General features: G+C 49.1%; 1 protein-coding gene across 1 annotated transcript in view; it reads right to left on the bottom strand.

Moving 5' to 3' along the window:
• Window positions 1-399: 399 nt before the first annotated feature.
• SIM2 (SIM bHLH transcription factor 2) overlaps window positions 400-15804 on the bottom strand; it is a 56433-nt gene continuing 41028 nt past the window's right edge. Inside the window, exons 8-11 of the mRNA XM_036899212.2 lie at window positions 7195-7342; window positions 5661-5829; window positions 4692-5100; window positions 400-2645 (exon numbers count right to left, since the gene is read on the bottom strand). Coding sequence (XP_036755107.2) covers window positions 2194-2645; window positions 4692-5100; window positions 5661-5829; window positions 7195-7342 — 1178 coding nt within the window. The 3' untranslated portion in view covers window positions 400-2193. The remainder of the gene's footprint in view (window positions 2646-4691; window positions 5101-5660; window positions 5830-7194; window positions 7343-15804) is intronic.

Raw genomic sequence — 15804 nt, 5'->3', positions numbered from 1 at the left:
TTTCCTCTTCCCCTGCCAGAGCCTCACAGAAGTCAAAAAACGGTAGCCCCAGCTTAAATGTGCAGATGCTTAAAGATGGAGTTAACAATATTAGGTTGCCATGGTAACTGCTGCTAACTTTGCACTGAGCCACTGGCCCCCTGAAAGCCAGCTTGCTTAGGAATCTTCCTTCATGTTCTAGGTTATGAAAACTGATGTTTGTTTAGACAATGAAGTTTTCCCTAGTCCACATTTTTCAAGTACATACATATCATTGTTAAGCCTATTTACATTATCATTTGTACATCTGTAACAGTCTTTTCTTCACAGTAATCTTTTGTCTTCAACTGCTCTGAAAGCCTTTCTGATTTGTATTTACTGAATACAGCCCCCAATGGTTAATAATAAGGTAGACACAAAAGCGTTTTGCAATATTTTATTGAAAAATGTTGGTGATATCTCCTGCTCATCAAACCTGCATCTTCCAGGAATTATAGTTAAATTATGGGAGTCGTGAACATAAAAATAATATCCCAGTTTTATTTTATGTATGCATACACTCACACAGATCCACTAGTGAGGTATAGCTAAGTGCAGTATAGAGGTGTATGCATTCAGTTCTTATAACCCAGCCTCTCTGATGCAGGACACATTACTAAATTTGCAGATTTCACCTCTTTATCATAAGGCAACTGACACCCTGCTAGGGAACAAGGCAGGTCCTCATAGTGACACTGGGTTGGCAACAGATCACTTCACATTTTGAGAACAGTCAACATAGGTACACTTTGATTCTAGAACGGTGAGTTAAATACACTTGTTAAAAACCCTTCCACTCAGGGAGGTGGAAGGAGTTGCCTAAAAGTAAACCATTTTTTAAGAAGCAGCAAAATGATGGGAGTGTTTATAGAGTGGAGCAAACTGGAAGACGGTGGTTCAATGTATCCATCCACTTCAGAGCTGTGATAGTATTTTTAAATGGTGAAATCTTGAAGCAAAAATATAAAACAAAAATTAATGGAAGTTCATTTTTAAAAACACTGCTGGTGCCTTATAAAAGGATTTCTGTTGACCTGTTACACACATGACATGTTCATATGGAACTTTCTATGTAGAAAATGCAGAAAATGCTGAAGAAAATGTATACATCATTTTTATTACATCCCTTTAGCACGTTTTCCTCCATGAGGCACAGTCCATTGACAGTTTTCCATATTGCACATGCAACTTAACTAACTTGATTAGCACTACTTGTAGCAAACTCGAGCCTAGAGAATTACAGGTCTGTGTGGACCAGAGGGATTCTGCCTTGTAATCAAATTTGACAACGGTAGCCAATCGCCTTGGGCACCTAGATCATCCACATATCATTCTCATAAAATATCTGGTACTATGTGTGTATATATATATATATATATTTGCATTTAATGCCTAGTCGATATATTCTGAAGGTGCTATTCTTGGTGTTATCAAGAGTTCAGAGGGGTTAGGAGGAAGTAACCCCGGAAGTACCTGTGAAGCACCCCCACGGTCATCACCTGGGCCTGGGCTTGTTGAGTTTTGTATGGCAGAAAGGGTTAAATTAAAACAACTTTTACGGAGACTCATGAATGGCTTTTAAAGACCCTGGAGCTGTCTATTCTGGGGACTTAAATCAGCACATTCTGCCTTGACGTAAGAATCTCAAAGGGCTCAGATGCTGGAGGCATCCTCCGTCAGCTCTGTGCGCATCTGGCATATCTTTCGATATCAGGGTGAGGGTCCCTCCTTAAAGTGGAGGATATTTCTGGAGTGGAACCTCCTTCGATCTCCCAACGGGACTGTTACTGGGTATTGGGGCCACGGCCAGGCGCGCGAGCCTCATTTCCAGAAGAGGAAACCAAGTGCCCCCAAAGACAGGGTGGTTTGGGGTCACACGCGGGACGCTGGGGACCTCGGCTCGGCCCTTGGACTAATCCGGCTCTTGGAGAACAGAAAGGTCTGCCGTGCATTTCCCCGCCGGGCCTGGGGCCAGGACTCGGTCCTGCACTAGCATTTATGGTAGCTACGGTAAAAATCTAAAAGTTGGCCGCGGAGTTCTATTAAAATAGTTGTCTCTGTATAAATTAATTTAAATCGTGCATCTACAGCTCGCCGTCCCCCCCCCCCCCGGACTCGGCTGGACGTTGTCAATCAGGGGCCCAAGCGGCCTAGCCTATGGCTTCTCGCTGCGGGTCACCTGCCGTTGGTGATGATGACCGAGGCGCCCAGGTAGTGCGGCAGCGGCGCTCCGGGCGGCGAGGCGGCGGCGGGGCCGGGGGGCCGGGGCCGCAACGCACCGGCCGCCGCCTCGGGGGCGCCGGGGCCGCAGGCCAGGCTAGGCGCGCCGGGCGCAGCGCCCCCCAGCGGCCCGCGCCGCGCCAGCACGCGGTGGTAGTTGAGCAGCACGAAGGGCAGCTGCGCCGGCGCGCCCGGGGACTCGGGGCCCGGCGGCGCGCAGCACTCGGGCGGCGCGCGGGCCAGCGCTAGCCGCGCCCCGTCCCGGGCGGCCTGACGGGCGGCCTTGGCGGGGCCCGGCGCGGGCTCCTCGCGGTAGTGGCCGCAGCTGGGGAAGGTCGGCGGCGGCGGCAGTGGCGGAGGCGGTGGCGCGGTGTCCTCGCCGAACCTGCGCGCGGCGGCGGCGGGCGCTGCGGGGACAGGCGACACGTTAGACGCCGGCGCCGGGGAAGGAGGGGACGGGTCCAGAGGGACGCCGCCCCTCGGAGGGCCCGGGCGCCGCCACCAGCCCTCGGCCACCCGCCGCCCGCGCGCTCCTCCCGTGGCCGCCCCGCCCCTCATGCGCCCAGGCCGCGCTGTCTACGCGCAGGATGCAGTTTGAAAGGTACTAGTGGTCGCGCTGCGTCATTGATAACAGGTGGAATTCATGTTATTAACATACTTAAGTTCATGCTACATAGCCAGCATATCATTTCAGTATGTAATAAGTATTTTTAAATCACTGAAAGATTTTATTCTTTGTCTCTGTCTTGGAAATGCGGTACAGACACAGCCCGCGCTACTGGCTGCAATAGTGGGCAGCGCTGGTCTCGGGGCTTCCACGCCCTAGCGGTAGGTGGCCCGAGTCTTTGCTCTTCCCTCTTCTTCACCCCGCCCCTTTAGTACTATCATAATTAAAGTAATAACCGCCCTCACTAATTGGATGCCTGGAATCAATTAGCTTCCTGCGTTTTTTACCTTAAGAAAACCTTTGCCTTCCGTGATTATCAAGACTAGGAAGCAGATCACAAATTGCCCCAGATGGGCACCTTTGGTCCATTTTTATCAAGTGTGTGACAAATGAGGTGGTTATTAACCTCTTTCACTTTCAAACAGCAATTAAAATTCAGCACTATGTGTTATCTCATTGGCGACCTTCAACACACAAAGAAAACTATTTCTTTAAAGTCAAGCTCAAGTGGATAGTATTTCCAGCTGTTATCACAGCCCTGCTTTGTCTTTCTTTCCTTCCCTGTTCAGGAGGGACCCAGTGCACTGATGGGTGCTGGGGATCCAAGTCTGAGAAATGTGCCGCTCTCAGGACCCGTAAGGTCAGGAGATGGGCCGCACTGCTTGGGTGCTTGAATGGTTTTTTCTAAGTTGGCTACTTTTGAAAAACATGTCCTGGTAATCTCCAAGAAGGTTAGATTTCTCCCATAACCTGGCCCTCCTCTCAGATGTGGGGAGATGTGTCTCCCAGCCTTACAGGGATGGGGCCTGAGCAGGAACTCCCTAGAGTGGCCTGAGGAGGAGCGGAGCCCCACCTGCCTCCAGGGAGAGAAAGTTGGAGCAGGGGCTCCAGCGAGCTCTCCTCTTTAGGTGGGTGATGCTTTTCTGGGGCATGTAACATTTGCCATGCATTTAGTGGCCATCAAGAGCATTTGTACCATCTTGGTCTATACTGAGCAGTAGCTAGGTGTGGGTGAAGCAGGATCTTACAGCTAATGCCCACCTTCTGCCCTCTTCCTGGCGTTGGCCCAATGAGCCGACAGGGTCTGCCTGGGCCTGGGGCAGCTCGTGGCACCTCCACAGGGGACATCTGCTTGTCTGCCACCAGGAGGACCTGGCTGAGGGGCCAATCCTCTCTTCTGTTGCTGAAAGACTATGTGTGGGGCAGACATCTACTGTGTGCCAAGCCCTGGAGTGGGCATTTCATGACTTGTGACCCCAATTTACAGAAGAAGCTGAGTCCTGGAAGGTTGATGTTATTTGCCCTGACTGGTGGGTGGTATTTTTGTCCTTGAGCCCATGAATTTCCACCACTGTTTTCCACACTTTGAAAACTGGCATGGGAAGAAACCGATAGTGTCCTGTATTCAATTCTGGGTGGAGTGGAAAATAATCTTCTATCCTATATGCAGCTGGAGCATTCTCAGTACACAGAAGCTCATTTTGAAAATCACTCTGCCTCCCTTTTGGGGAGCAAACAAAGCCAGGATTTCTATGAAGAGTGGCTGAACCCCCAGTTTTCTCTGGCCTTTGTGTTGTCACTAGTGCCCACAGACTCGGTCACCTGGCTTTTCTCACTCTCCTGAAGCATTTGCACTGAGAGCAGGTAAGCAGAGCAGTTCCTACTTAGAAGCAGAAAAAGGAAAAATTTGCCCAAAGTGTGAGGATCCTTTTTCCATCTGCCACCCACCACGGCCACCACTGCTGTTCACAGTTCTGCCCCCTCCCCTCGTGCAAACATGACCCACCTTCGTAGTTTGGCACAAGGCTGTGTCGAGCAGCGTTCACCGGTGGCTCAGAAAGGTTTTTAGCTGGAGACGGGCTGCTGGGCACTAGGGGGCTGGCATAATGCCACTGGCACTCGCCGCTGGCTGGCAGTGTGCTCAGGAAAAAGCGTGCCACCTCACACGGGGATCCTTGGGGCTGTCCGAATTTGGCCGGCAATATGGGCTTTTTGCTGCTGAAGACGTGAGAGTCCAGCGGAAAGTGTCCGTAATGGTAGGAGAAGGGCAGGCCGTAGGGCGGGGCGTACAAAAGGTCACTGCTCTCTGAATGGAGCTGCTGTTCTGGGGGAGCCGGAGCGCTGGCGGGGGGGCTGGCTCTCCAGTTTCCGAGCTGGCTGCATTCCAGTTTGTCCATTTGGAACGAGCTGTATTGCTGCATGGTAAAGACGGATGAAGGGCTCTGTGATCAACTGCCTTCTGGCCTCACAAGATCCGACCCTCTAGCGCCCAACCCATTTCACCGGTAGGCTTCCCCCGCCCCCACGTGCTCAGCAAACAGCACCCCAATGACCCATCCTCAGTGGGGGAAAGAAGTCTCCCCACCCCGTGCTGACAGTACACGGGACGCACACAGACACTTCCTATGTCTGCGAGCTTGCAAACTACCTATAAAAGAAAGAGGTAAAGTTTCATTTAAAAATAAATGCTGGGGAAATGTAACACACCAGTGTTCGGATTCTAGCAAGCTGATGTGCCTTCCCTATTTAGTCTTCTTTCTCCTAAACGTTACTAGTCCCCCTGGATGTTAGCTTTGCCTGCCTCCAGGCTGTGCCTCTGTTGTGCGCACAGGGCAACCCATAGGGCTTGGCTTCACTCGCCAGGACACCGTCTGCTGTGCATTCTGAGGCCCACCACTCCTTAACAGGCCCCATTTCTCAGGCTGCCTGGGACAGATGTCAGCCATACCCCTCCCCTGCAGGTGGGGTGTGTTACCTGTGCGGGGTAAGGGTTTGTTCTCAGCTTAGTCCTCATCTTCGTATTTTTGGGTTTAGCTAATTTCCTAGTTTCTTGTGAGGTAGACAAGGCGGTCCTCCAGGAGTCCTGGGACTTGGACGTGGACACCTGCTCCAGGGACAACTGCAGTTCCTTGTATTCAATATCCCTGAGAAGCAAGAGTGAGACAGGTCGCATCCAGCAGGCTGCAGCACAAGAGTGGCCGCCCTGGCACCACCCCCTGCTGAGCTCCAGTACGTCATTTCAGGCAGGTTCATGGGATGGGATTTAAGAAAAGGACAGCTCATTATAAAAGCCACCCCCAGTCTCAGGCTCGGTGGCCCTGGGAAATGCTACCCAAGTTAGTGTTTTGGGGGGAGTTAGTGTTAAGAGGTGGGTGGATGCAGCTCTCCCCAATTTCACAAGACCCCAAACACATTTTCCTTGAGATGCCAGGGGCCACTGGGAAGGGTGTCAGGGCAAAAGGAAAGAGCAGACGCACTATTATCAATCTGAGCATCTGTGGTCTAGCTCCTTCTCTGTTTGGCACCCAGGAGGCATTAGTGGGGGGCCTTTGAGGGTCCAGGAGGCTTGCCCATTTCCACACCAGGCACCCATTTCTGCCCTGAAGAGCCCACTCGGCACAGATGTGTCCATGGGAGGGGAAGTTGCCCAAGTACCAGCCCTACCTGTTTGCTCAGAACGAATCTTTAAGGAGCTGAATGCTTTCTACCCTACAATTTTGCTAAAATCACTCTACGTCAAAAAAAAAAAAAAAAAAAAGCCAGGGACCTGGCAGTGACGCACTCTGTGAAAGAACGGAGATACTAAGTCACTGGCTCAGCACTCACGCAAGGCCCCTGTTCAGGGCGGGGCTGCAGGACCACGAGGGGATCAAGTGGAGGGTCAGAGCTGGGCGAGAGGTCATGGAACATCCACTGGCCATGGTGGGCAGAGTAGTAGATAGCCCCAGGTAGACTTATGTCATGTTGCTTCTGATGGTCTTAAAAGTACTACAACTGAACTTGACTTTCTGGGGCTTTCAAGGGGCCAAATATTTGCCATATCTTGCAACAGGCTATTTAAGAAGACAGGGGAAAATGGAAGAGAGGTATCCCCTGTCTCAAGTGGCAGGAGTGTGCAAGATGACCCAAACGTTTGCGGGCATAGAGGGCATAAGTCTGTATTCCTGGTCCAGGATGTGCAACCCATATCCATCCTATTCAAGATGGGGCATCTCCCACCCACCCCCTGCCCACCCACCCCCTCCACCCAGGCTCTCCAACCCCATCCTAAGCTACACCCAGGGCAGGGCTCCCCTTCTGGTGTTCCACTGCTGCCTGGCACCTGGACCTCAATGCTGAGTATGGAAATAGCTTGTACCTTTCCAAACAACCAGACTGTTCAAATAAAAACAAAACAAGAGACAAATGCACAGTTCCAGAAAGAGAGAGAGAGATGGTTCTTATCAGAGCGCTCTGATGAGGGGCAGGGAGGGAGAAAGCAAGGAGAGAAACAAATACGGCGGACTTACGTGAGGACATAATTGACACTCACGATGCAGTGGGGACGGGATGAGCGGCTGTTGTGCACCACGGTGGCGTAGCTCTGCACCCACACCCAGCCGCCCAGCTTGGACAGCAACCGGTAGTACTTGGTGGTGACCTGGCCCTTCACCAGCACTGCAAGCACAAGGTGACATAAATCCTGAGGGATGACCAGCAGGTCCTGCCCTTGGGCCCTGCCTTTGCCCCAGTTGATGACCTGCAGCCCTGGTTCTAGACCTTTCTGGGATCAAGGACACCTTTGAGAACTTGACAAAGGGGGTGGGCTTTCTCCATAGGAAGGCAAATGCTTGCACACACGTGCACACACACACACGTGAACAAGATTTTTGCCTACAATTTCAAGGGAACCGAGTAGCATCTCTCCCCCTCCCTGTAATGAATTCAGATTGGATAGCCATCGCTTTCATGGGAGAAGCACTCCATCCCCATACAACACTTGCACCTGGCAGAATGGTAAAATTGGTTTTGCTTTTTAGTTTCCAAAATGCCTCAGTTTTATCCCCCAAACCCTTAATGGGCAGTGAGGGTGGAGTGGGGTGGGGGTTGCTTTGGGGGTGGGAAGTAATGTGGTTGTTTAAACAAAACAGTAAGTTAAGTGTATTCAACTAAGCGTCAGATTGTTGGTATTTGTTCCCCAGAACATGTGTATTCACAGTGAAACCATTTGCTACTCTATTGCGATTTATATTTTCCCCCTCTCACCCTGGTTTTCCCTGGGCCCATTAATTTTCTGTTGCTCATGTAGGAATGACCTCTGCTTCACCACATAGTTCTTGAAAATTGGGCCTATGGGCCCATCTTCTATGCATGGGTGCGACTCTGGACTGTCGAGCCACTCCCTTTCAAAGCCAGTGCGCATGAACCTCCCCTTTTCCCCCTTAGGGCTCATGAGGGAACATATAGGGGAGGGCTGGAGATGGAGGAAAGTGCCAGCTGTTTCATGTGGGCAGTGGAGAGGAGGAAGCCCCAGGTTAACCTTCTCCAGGCAAGGGGAGGCCAGCACAAGTCTAAAAAGGCACCCCTGGGTGCCCAGGTCATAGCTGCAGGGCATTCCTGCTTCTCAAGGCTGGTGTAGTCCCAGGGCCCTAACTAGCAGCTGCCTGAGGGCTGTGATGTGCTGGCTGGTGCTGAGGGAACCTCTCAAGGCTCGCAGACATGGAAACTCAGCCCTTCTCTTGTGCCCCTTCACTTTCTGCCCCAAACCTCCCCGGGCTCTCCATTTCCTTTGAAATGTTGCAGGTGGCTTGTCATCATTCATTTAAACACTTGCAGCAAAATATTTTGGTGCAGAAGAAAAATTTCTGGAAATATGACAGTCAAGAAGTTACTAGCCTTAATACAGAAAGATTTCATACAGACTGATAAAAACATTAAGACTCTAAAGGTAATATGGCAAAGGTTGTGAACAAATAATTCATCAAAGAATAAATATAAATGGCAAACGAATGTTCAACTCATATGTTTAACTCAAAACTAGGTAATATCCATTAAATTAGCAGACATTTTAAAAGAAACAAATATTATATGACTGCATTTATGTGAAATGTGATTGTGAGAATAAGCACAGCCATAGGGATAGAAAGCAGATTAGCGGCTGCCAGGGGCTGGAGGGTGAGAGGCACTGGGAGAGACTGCTAATGGTCCCAGGCTTCTTCTTGGGATGAAGAAAATGTTTTGGAATCAGATGAAGGTGACAGATGCATGACATTTTAAATATACTAAAAACCACTGAAAATATGTGACACTCATCTCAAAAAAGCATAGTGAAATGACTGGGAAATGCCAGCTAATCTATGGTGAGAAGCATATGATGGTTTCAAAGGCAACCATCAACAAAATAAAAAAACAACCTATAGAATGGGAGAGAATATTCGCAAATCATGTATCTGATAAGTGGTTGATAGCCAAAATATATGATAAACTCATACAACTCAGTAGCAAACAAATAAACAAATAGTCCAATTAAGAAATGGGGAAAGCAGTTTGAAAAAGACATATGCACCCCTATTAACAATAGCCAAAAAATGGAAGCAACCTAAGTGTCCATCAGTAGATGATTGGATAAAGAAGATGTGGTACATATACACAATGGAATATTATTCAGCCATAAGAAGAAAACAAATCCTACATTTGCAACAAAATGGATGGAGCTAGAGGGTAATATGCTCAGTGAAATAAGCCAGGCAGAGAAAGACAAGTATCAGATGATTTCACTCATCTGCAGAGTATAAGAACAAAGAAAAAAACTGAAGGAACAAAACAGCAGCAGACTCACAGAACCCAAGAATGGACTAACAGTTACCAAAGGGAAAGGGACCAGGGAGGGTGGATGGGAAGGGAGGGACAAGGGGGAAAAAGGGGCATTACTATTAGCAGATATAATGTAGGGGGCGGGGCACAGGGAGGGCTGTACCACACAGAGAAGACAAGTAGTGACTCTATAGCACCTTACTATGCTGATGGACAGTGACTGTGATGGGGCATGTAGGGGGGACTTGATGATGGGGGGAGACTAGTAAACATAATGTTTTTCATGTAATTGTAGATTAATGACACCAAAAAAAAAGAGAAATGGGCAAAGGATCTGATTAGACATTTTTCCAAAGAAGATGGTACATGAAAAGGTGCCCCACATCACTCATCATAAGGGAAATACAAATCAAAATCACAGTGAGATATCATGCACCCCTTGATATTATCAAGAGGACAAGAAATGAGTATTGGCAAAGATGTGGAGAAAGGGAGCCCTTGGGCACTGTTGCTGGGAATGTAAATTTGTGGCAGCTACTATGGAAAGCAGTAAGGAGGTTCCTCAAAAAATTGAAAATAAGACTGCCATATGATCCTGAAATTCCACTTCTGTGTATTTATCTGAAGAAAATGAAGACACTAATTTCAAAAAAATATCTGCACCCCCTGTTCATTGCACCATTATTTACAATAGCCAAGACATAGAAACAACCTAAGTGTCCATCAAAGGATGAACGAATAAAGAAAATGTGGCACAGAGAGACCTAATGAATATCATTCAGCCATAAAAAAGGAAAGCTTGTTTTCTGCAACAACACAGATGGACCTTGAAGGCATTATGCTAAGTGAAATAAATCAAGGACAAATACCATATGATCTCACTTTTATGTGGAATCCTAAAAAAAAAAAAAAAAAAAAGCCAAACTCATAGAGAACAAATTGGTGTTGCCAGAGGAAGGGATGGGGGTGGGCAAAAGGTGAAGGGTCTCAAAAGGTACAAACTTCTAGTTATAGCATAAATAAATCATAGGGATGTAACGTACAGCATAGTGACCATAGTTAACAATATTAGTATTGTATATTTGAAAGTTGCTGAGAGAATAGATACTAAAAGTTCTCATTACAAGAAAAAAATGTATAACTTTGTGGTGATGCATGTTAACTAGACTAATTGTAGTGATCATTTTGCAATATATACAAATATCAAATCATTATACCTGAAACTAATATTATGTTGTATGTCAATTATATTTCAATAAAAAAGGCAAGATTCAGAACTGCATAGAGTATAATCCCAATTATGAAAAAGTGCATGCACACACACACACACACTCATACACATACACCCCTCAGCGAACTGTGTAATCCCCGACAAGTTACTAGCTCCCTGTGCCTCAGTTTCTCCTTTTATAACGAGGATAGTCATACTCCTTACCTCATATGGTTGTCGTGAGGATTAGATTATCTATGTGAATATTTAGAATAGTGACAGACACACATGAAGGACTCAACATGTACTAACTCCCATTATCTGACTGATAAAATCACAGATAACTTTCATTTTCATCTCTCAGGTTTCCTTGATTCTCTAAATTCCAACAATAAGGAGTTAGCTTTCTAATCGAAATGAGAAATTAGTTATTTTTATGTGGGCATGTAAGTCTGTATGGGGGTCTGGAAGCAGAAGTGCAACATACATCAGGCCCCACACCCGTAACTGTGGGACAAGCACCCTGACCAGAGGGAGAGGCAGGTGACCCAGGATGGGGCGGACAAGCTCCTTTCTCCCCAGGCTGAACATTCGCAGCTCAATGGGACTTGCATAGCAGGAATAAGGTCCTCTGCTGAAGAGTGTGGACAAAGGCAGCAAGAAAGAGATGGGCTTTACTATGCTTCCCCTTTTGAGGTTTCCTTTTTTTAACAAGATACAGTCTCTGTTTCCAGCTCATTTTTGAGTTCATTGTCACATCCCCCACCTCCCTCACTACAACTGTGGGAGATGGGCATCACCAAGAACGTGGGGCCAACAAATCCTGAGGGCACATCTGGGGCTCCAGCCCAGGTGTTCTGACTCCCATTTCTCAGAGTGGCTACTGTGGGGGGAGGGGGCAGCAGCCCCCAGAAGATTCTCTGCAGCTACCTGTTGGGGTGGGCCACCTGTTAGGGGAGACTCAGTTAATCGGTTTGCTTAGGGCCCCAGAAGAGATGCGCCCTGATGATTGAACTGCGGTCCCACATGTGATTGCCCAAGAGGTCATATTTTTTTCCAACAGAAATGCTTATTAATATCTTCAACTTTGAAATCTATTCCTAGCAGTGTTTATAAAGCTCCTAGGGATATGACCATATATTTTTCCCTTTTCATATCTTGTACTTTATACTTCCCTTATTTTTTTACAACATTCCTAAAGCCTATCCACAATCATCTTAAACTGGGTACAATGAATATTTTATTCACCCAAATATTTTATAATAGTATTCAAATGGCAGAAGTTGCAGAGACTGTATTATTTCTGACCTTCTGCTATGACGGGGCTTACATATGCAGATCAAACAACACAGATATTGTTTGCTTTTTCTTCTCTATGACCCATGGCGATAGTCAACATATCAATCCAAGTTGAAATCTTAGACAGTCCCAATATTCTTTGGTTTGCTCCCGCTCCATCTCCAGTCTGTCATTCTTGATTAGCTTCCTGAAATGATCCCAGGCTAGCAGACTATAAAGTAAGAAGGCCCTGCTTGGTGGTGGTGGACAGGCAGGTTGGAGATGTCCCTAAACCATAAGCTCCCGAGGGTAGAGGCCCCATCCCTTGTACCCCAATGAGGTAGTATCTCCAACATCATGGTCGAAGTTGGTTCTGAAATCAGGGTGACCCCATGCTTAGATGAAAGCCAGTGGCCATGGTTTCCTAAGCCTCTGCTGTCCATACCAGAGGCAGCAGAAACTCTGGTTCCATAAATATGCTGTCCAGAAAAGTAGGTGGCCTTCCTGTTCTTGCAGACCTCCTCACGCAGGCACAGCCAGGCCTACACGCCAGCCTCTACGAGGAAAGTAAACCTTGGCCTGGAGCATAATTTCTGTTTCAGTTTTGAATTTTAAGAACTGAAAAGGACTCCAAATGTGTGGATTAAATAGTATCCCTTGAAAAGATATGTTCCACATCCTGAAGCCTGGAACCTGTGAATGTGACAATATTTGGGAAATGGGAAAAGGGTCTCTGAGAATATAATTTAGGTAAGGATCTCCAGACAAGGTCATCCTGGAATAGGGTGGCCCTAAGTCTAATGACAAGTGCCTCATATGAGACAGAAGAGCAGAAGACAGATGCGCAGAGGGAGACGTAGGCAGAGATCAGAGTGATGCGGCCACCAGCCAAGGACTCCATTGTCCGCTCCAGGTCTGGAGGCCCGCGAGGCCAGTAGCAGGAAGCCAGCTTTCCCTGTAACATTCATCTAGACTTCTCACACTGGACTGGAAATGTCTTTCAAGTTTATCTTCTGTTTCAAGACCTTTGTCCCCTGTCCGCCGTGGCACTATAGAGAGGTTGCAGACTGATATCCCACCTACCACACGTGCCCACAGACGGGCTTTGCTGGACAGGCCCAGTGTCGTTACTCAGAATGCCTTTGGATGGCCAAGGTTCTCCCATTAGCCACAGGCCTACCACTCCCTACTGCCTACACTTGCACATTCATACATTCATGTTACATGCCAGGCCCCAGAAGCATTTGAGTTTGTGGCTCTTATACATCATTTAGAGTGTGTCCTATACCAACTATCCTATAATTTGGTATAACAGCTACTGCTTGAAATGTGTATATCACATACTCAGACTTTGAAGCCCTTCTGTGTCATCGAAATGTTTTGATAGTTGGATATGGCCTTTGTGTTCTCTATGATCTGGGCTTGGCCCACTCTGGACAGGGGCCTACCTGGAGAGCTAGGTGGAATTCTCTGCTGCCTTGAACAAATATCCATGTGGACATTATGGTTCTTCTAGACCATTGTGTCTGCAAGAAATCTGCCCAGTGTCTTTCAACACAAATCGCCAAGTTTACCAACATTGATCTCTTCACAACCTGTGCCTCAGGCTGCCCACCCAGACTACCCCCAGGACCTGCAAGTCAAGAGAACAGAGACCTCTGCTGGCTTTCCCTACATGCAAGAAAGAGGCTCCCAAACAGTTTGCCAAGAGAGCAGGGAGGCAGCAGGGGCAGGCCCCAGAGGGCAGGGGTCCCCAGTTCCCTGGGCTGGAAAGGACTCCGAATGTTGGCGGGGTGGTCCACAGAGTGGCTGTATTTGGAGTGACAGCAAACAAGATCAGAAAGGTGGGGTCCAGTGTGACAGTGTCTCTTTAGGAAGACGAGATGAGGACACAGACACGCACGGAGGGACGGCCACGTGCGGACATGGGGAGAGGACGGTGTATACACGCCCAGGAAAGGGTCTCAGGGGCAGCAGCCCTGCCCACACCTGGACTTCAACCTCCAGAAAACAAATTTCTGTTGTTTAAGTCCCCGTCTGGGGTAGTTTGTTACGGCAGCTGCAGCAGGCCAGCGGAGTCCCCAGAAGGAACTGAACAGCACAAGGACCGAGAACTTAGGTCCCTGGGGTGGGGCTGGAAGGAGCTGGGCTCCCTCCCGGGAGGAGAGGTGGCCGCAGTTGGCCCTGGGCACGGGCCTGGGTGTGGAGGACGCACCAGCCAGCCAACAGAGACCCTGGGCAGGGGACAACAGGCCCCCGGAGAGAGGTGATCGTGCATGCAAGGAAAAGATGCCACATGGCTTGGAAGGAGGAGCAGCATGTGGAGGGAGGCCCCACAAGTCAGGGGGCCCAGGAGACTGTGAAGATGGGGCTGTTGCTCCTCACACCCCCCTCAGCTTCCGGCAGCTTCCGAGGGCCCAGCTCCTCCAGACCCCTGTCCTCGGCAGAGCCTGCTCTGGCTGGTCCCGGGTACAAACGCTCACCCTCCCCTGGGCGGACCAAGTCCCAGCCGACAGCGCCCTCTTGGTTCAGTCCCCCTAACCTTTCAGCCACCTCCACAGGTGCAGCTGCTGGAGCTCCCAGCTCAGCGGGGGCTCTGCCACGGCCCAGGCCTGGTTCTGTCCCGGGAAGGGGAGCGAGGCCTCATGGAGCACACCCCCGAGAGGGTTCCAACTGCCCTGCTCCACACCACAAAGACCCTGCCGCCAGACCCCCCCAGTCATCATCTGCCAGAAGCTCCCAATACACTCCTGCATCTGTAGAAGGGGGTTTGAACCCCCCAGTGCTTTCTGAGCAGCCCTCCTGCCCTCTCCACCCCAACAGTGGCAGAGGAGGTGTGGGGGTGCCAACCCTCACGTTTGCTCCCTGTTCCCACTGTCATCCCTTCTAGACTGTTCTTTGGGGCACGTTGCTCCCCATATCCTTCAAGCAGATGCCTACTCCATCTGCCAGTGGCTTCATGATGTCAGAGCACACATCCCCTCTTATTGCCTGCACATCCAATTCTCCCAAATAACAAACTGACACCCTCCACCATGTTTGTACAAGGAATGCCTCTAGTTGCCACATCAGTGAGGCTGACCTACAGGCCCCATCCAAACATGGCAGCTGCTTCCCTACCAGGCTTGGTCTCCACAGTGACAGGTATGTTTATATGAGATTCAGATTTGGTCATTTAAAAACAAGAAATAAAAAGGCAGTTCACAACCCTGAGTCTCTCTGTGCACAGAGACCTTTCCATGCTGCTGTGAATTACAAGGGAGCAGGAGATGCTGGGTCTGCCAGCCAGTGTCCTGGTTGGCATGGGCCTCTGCCCACAGCGGCTTGGGAGGAGAGGACAGTGACATCCTAGTAACTGCCATGCTCATGGTCCCCATTGACCCCAGATGGCCAGGCAGACAATGTGGCTGCAGATCGAGCAGCCCCTGGACCTGCCGTCCACCTCCCATTCAACACCAGCAACCTGTCTTCTAACGCTTCTTAGTCAATACAAAGAGAGTGTGAGCAGAGGACCTTCGGTCGGGTCCCGTTACGTAAGAGCTGGCTCCTCCAGCCATCTGCGCCCCATTAACAAGCACCCCTGGACTGGCCTTTAGTGTGGTGGGGCTGGGCATTGACATGATGAGGTATTCCACCCCATCCCAATTACTTGCTGCCTCAATTTGGATTCTAGAAAAAAAGTGTTTTTTTTTTAATAGTTCAGTGACTTGAGCGCCTCCCTCCATCCAGATATTCCCCAAACTATCTCTGCTGGCAAATCAAATACTGTTTGTTCACTTTTTCCATGCTGACTTCTCCCATCCTGGGAACCTATGGTCTCCCTTGAGCTTCCCCAGCA

Source organism: Manis pentadactyla, chromosome 1, assembly GCF_030020395.1.
Source record: "Manis pentadactyla isolate mManPen7 chromosome 1, mManPen7.hap1, whole genome shotgun sequence".
Classification (NCBI taxonomy): domain Eukaryota; kingdom Metazoa; phylum Chordata; class Mammalia; order Pholidota; family Manidae; genus Manis; species Manis pentadactyla.
The sequence above is the reverse complement of the archived record's forward strand: the minus strand, read 5'-3'. Positions and strand labels throughout refer to the sequence as shown.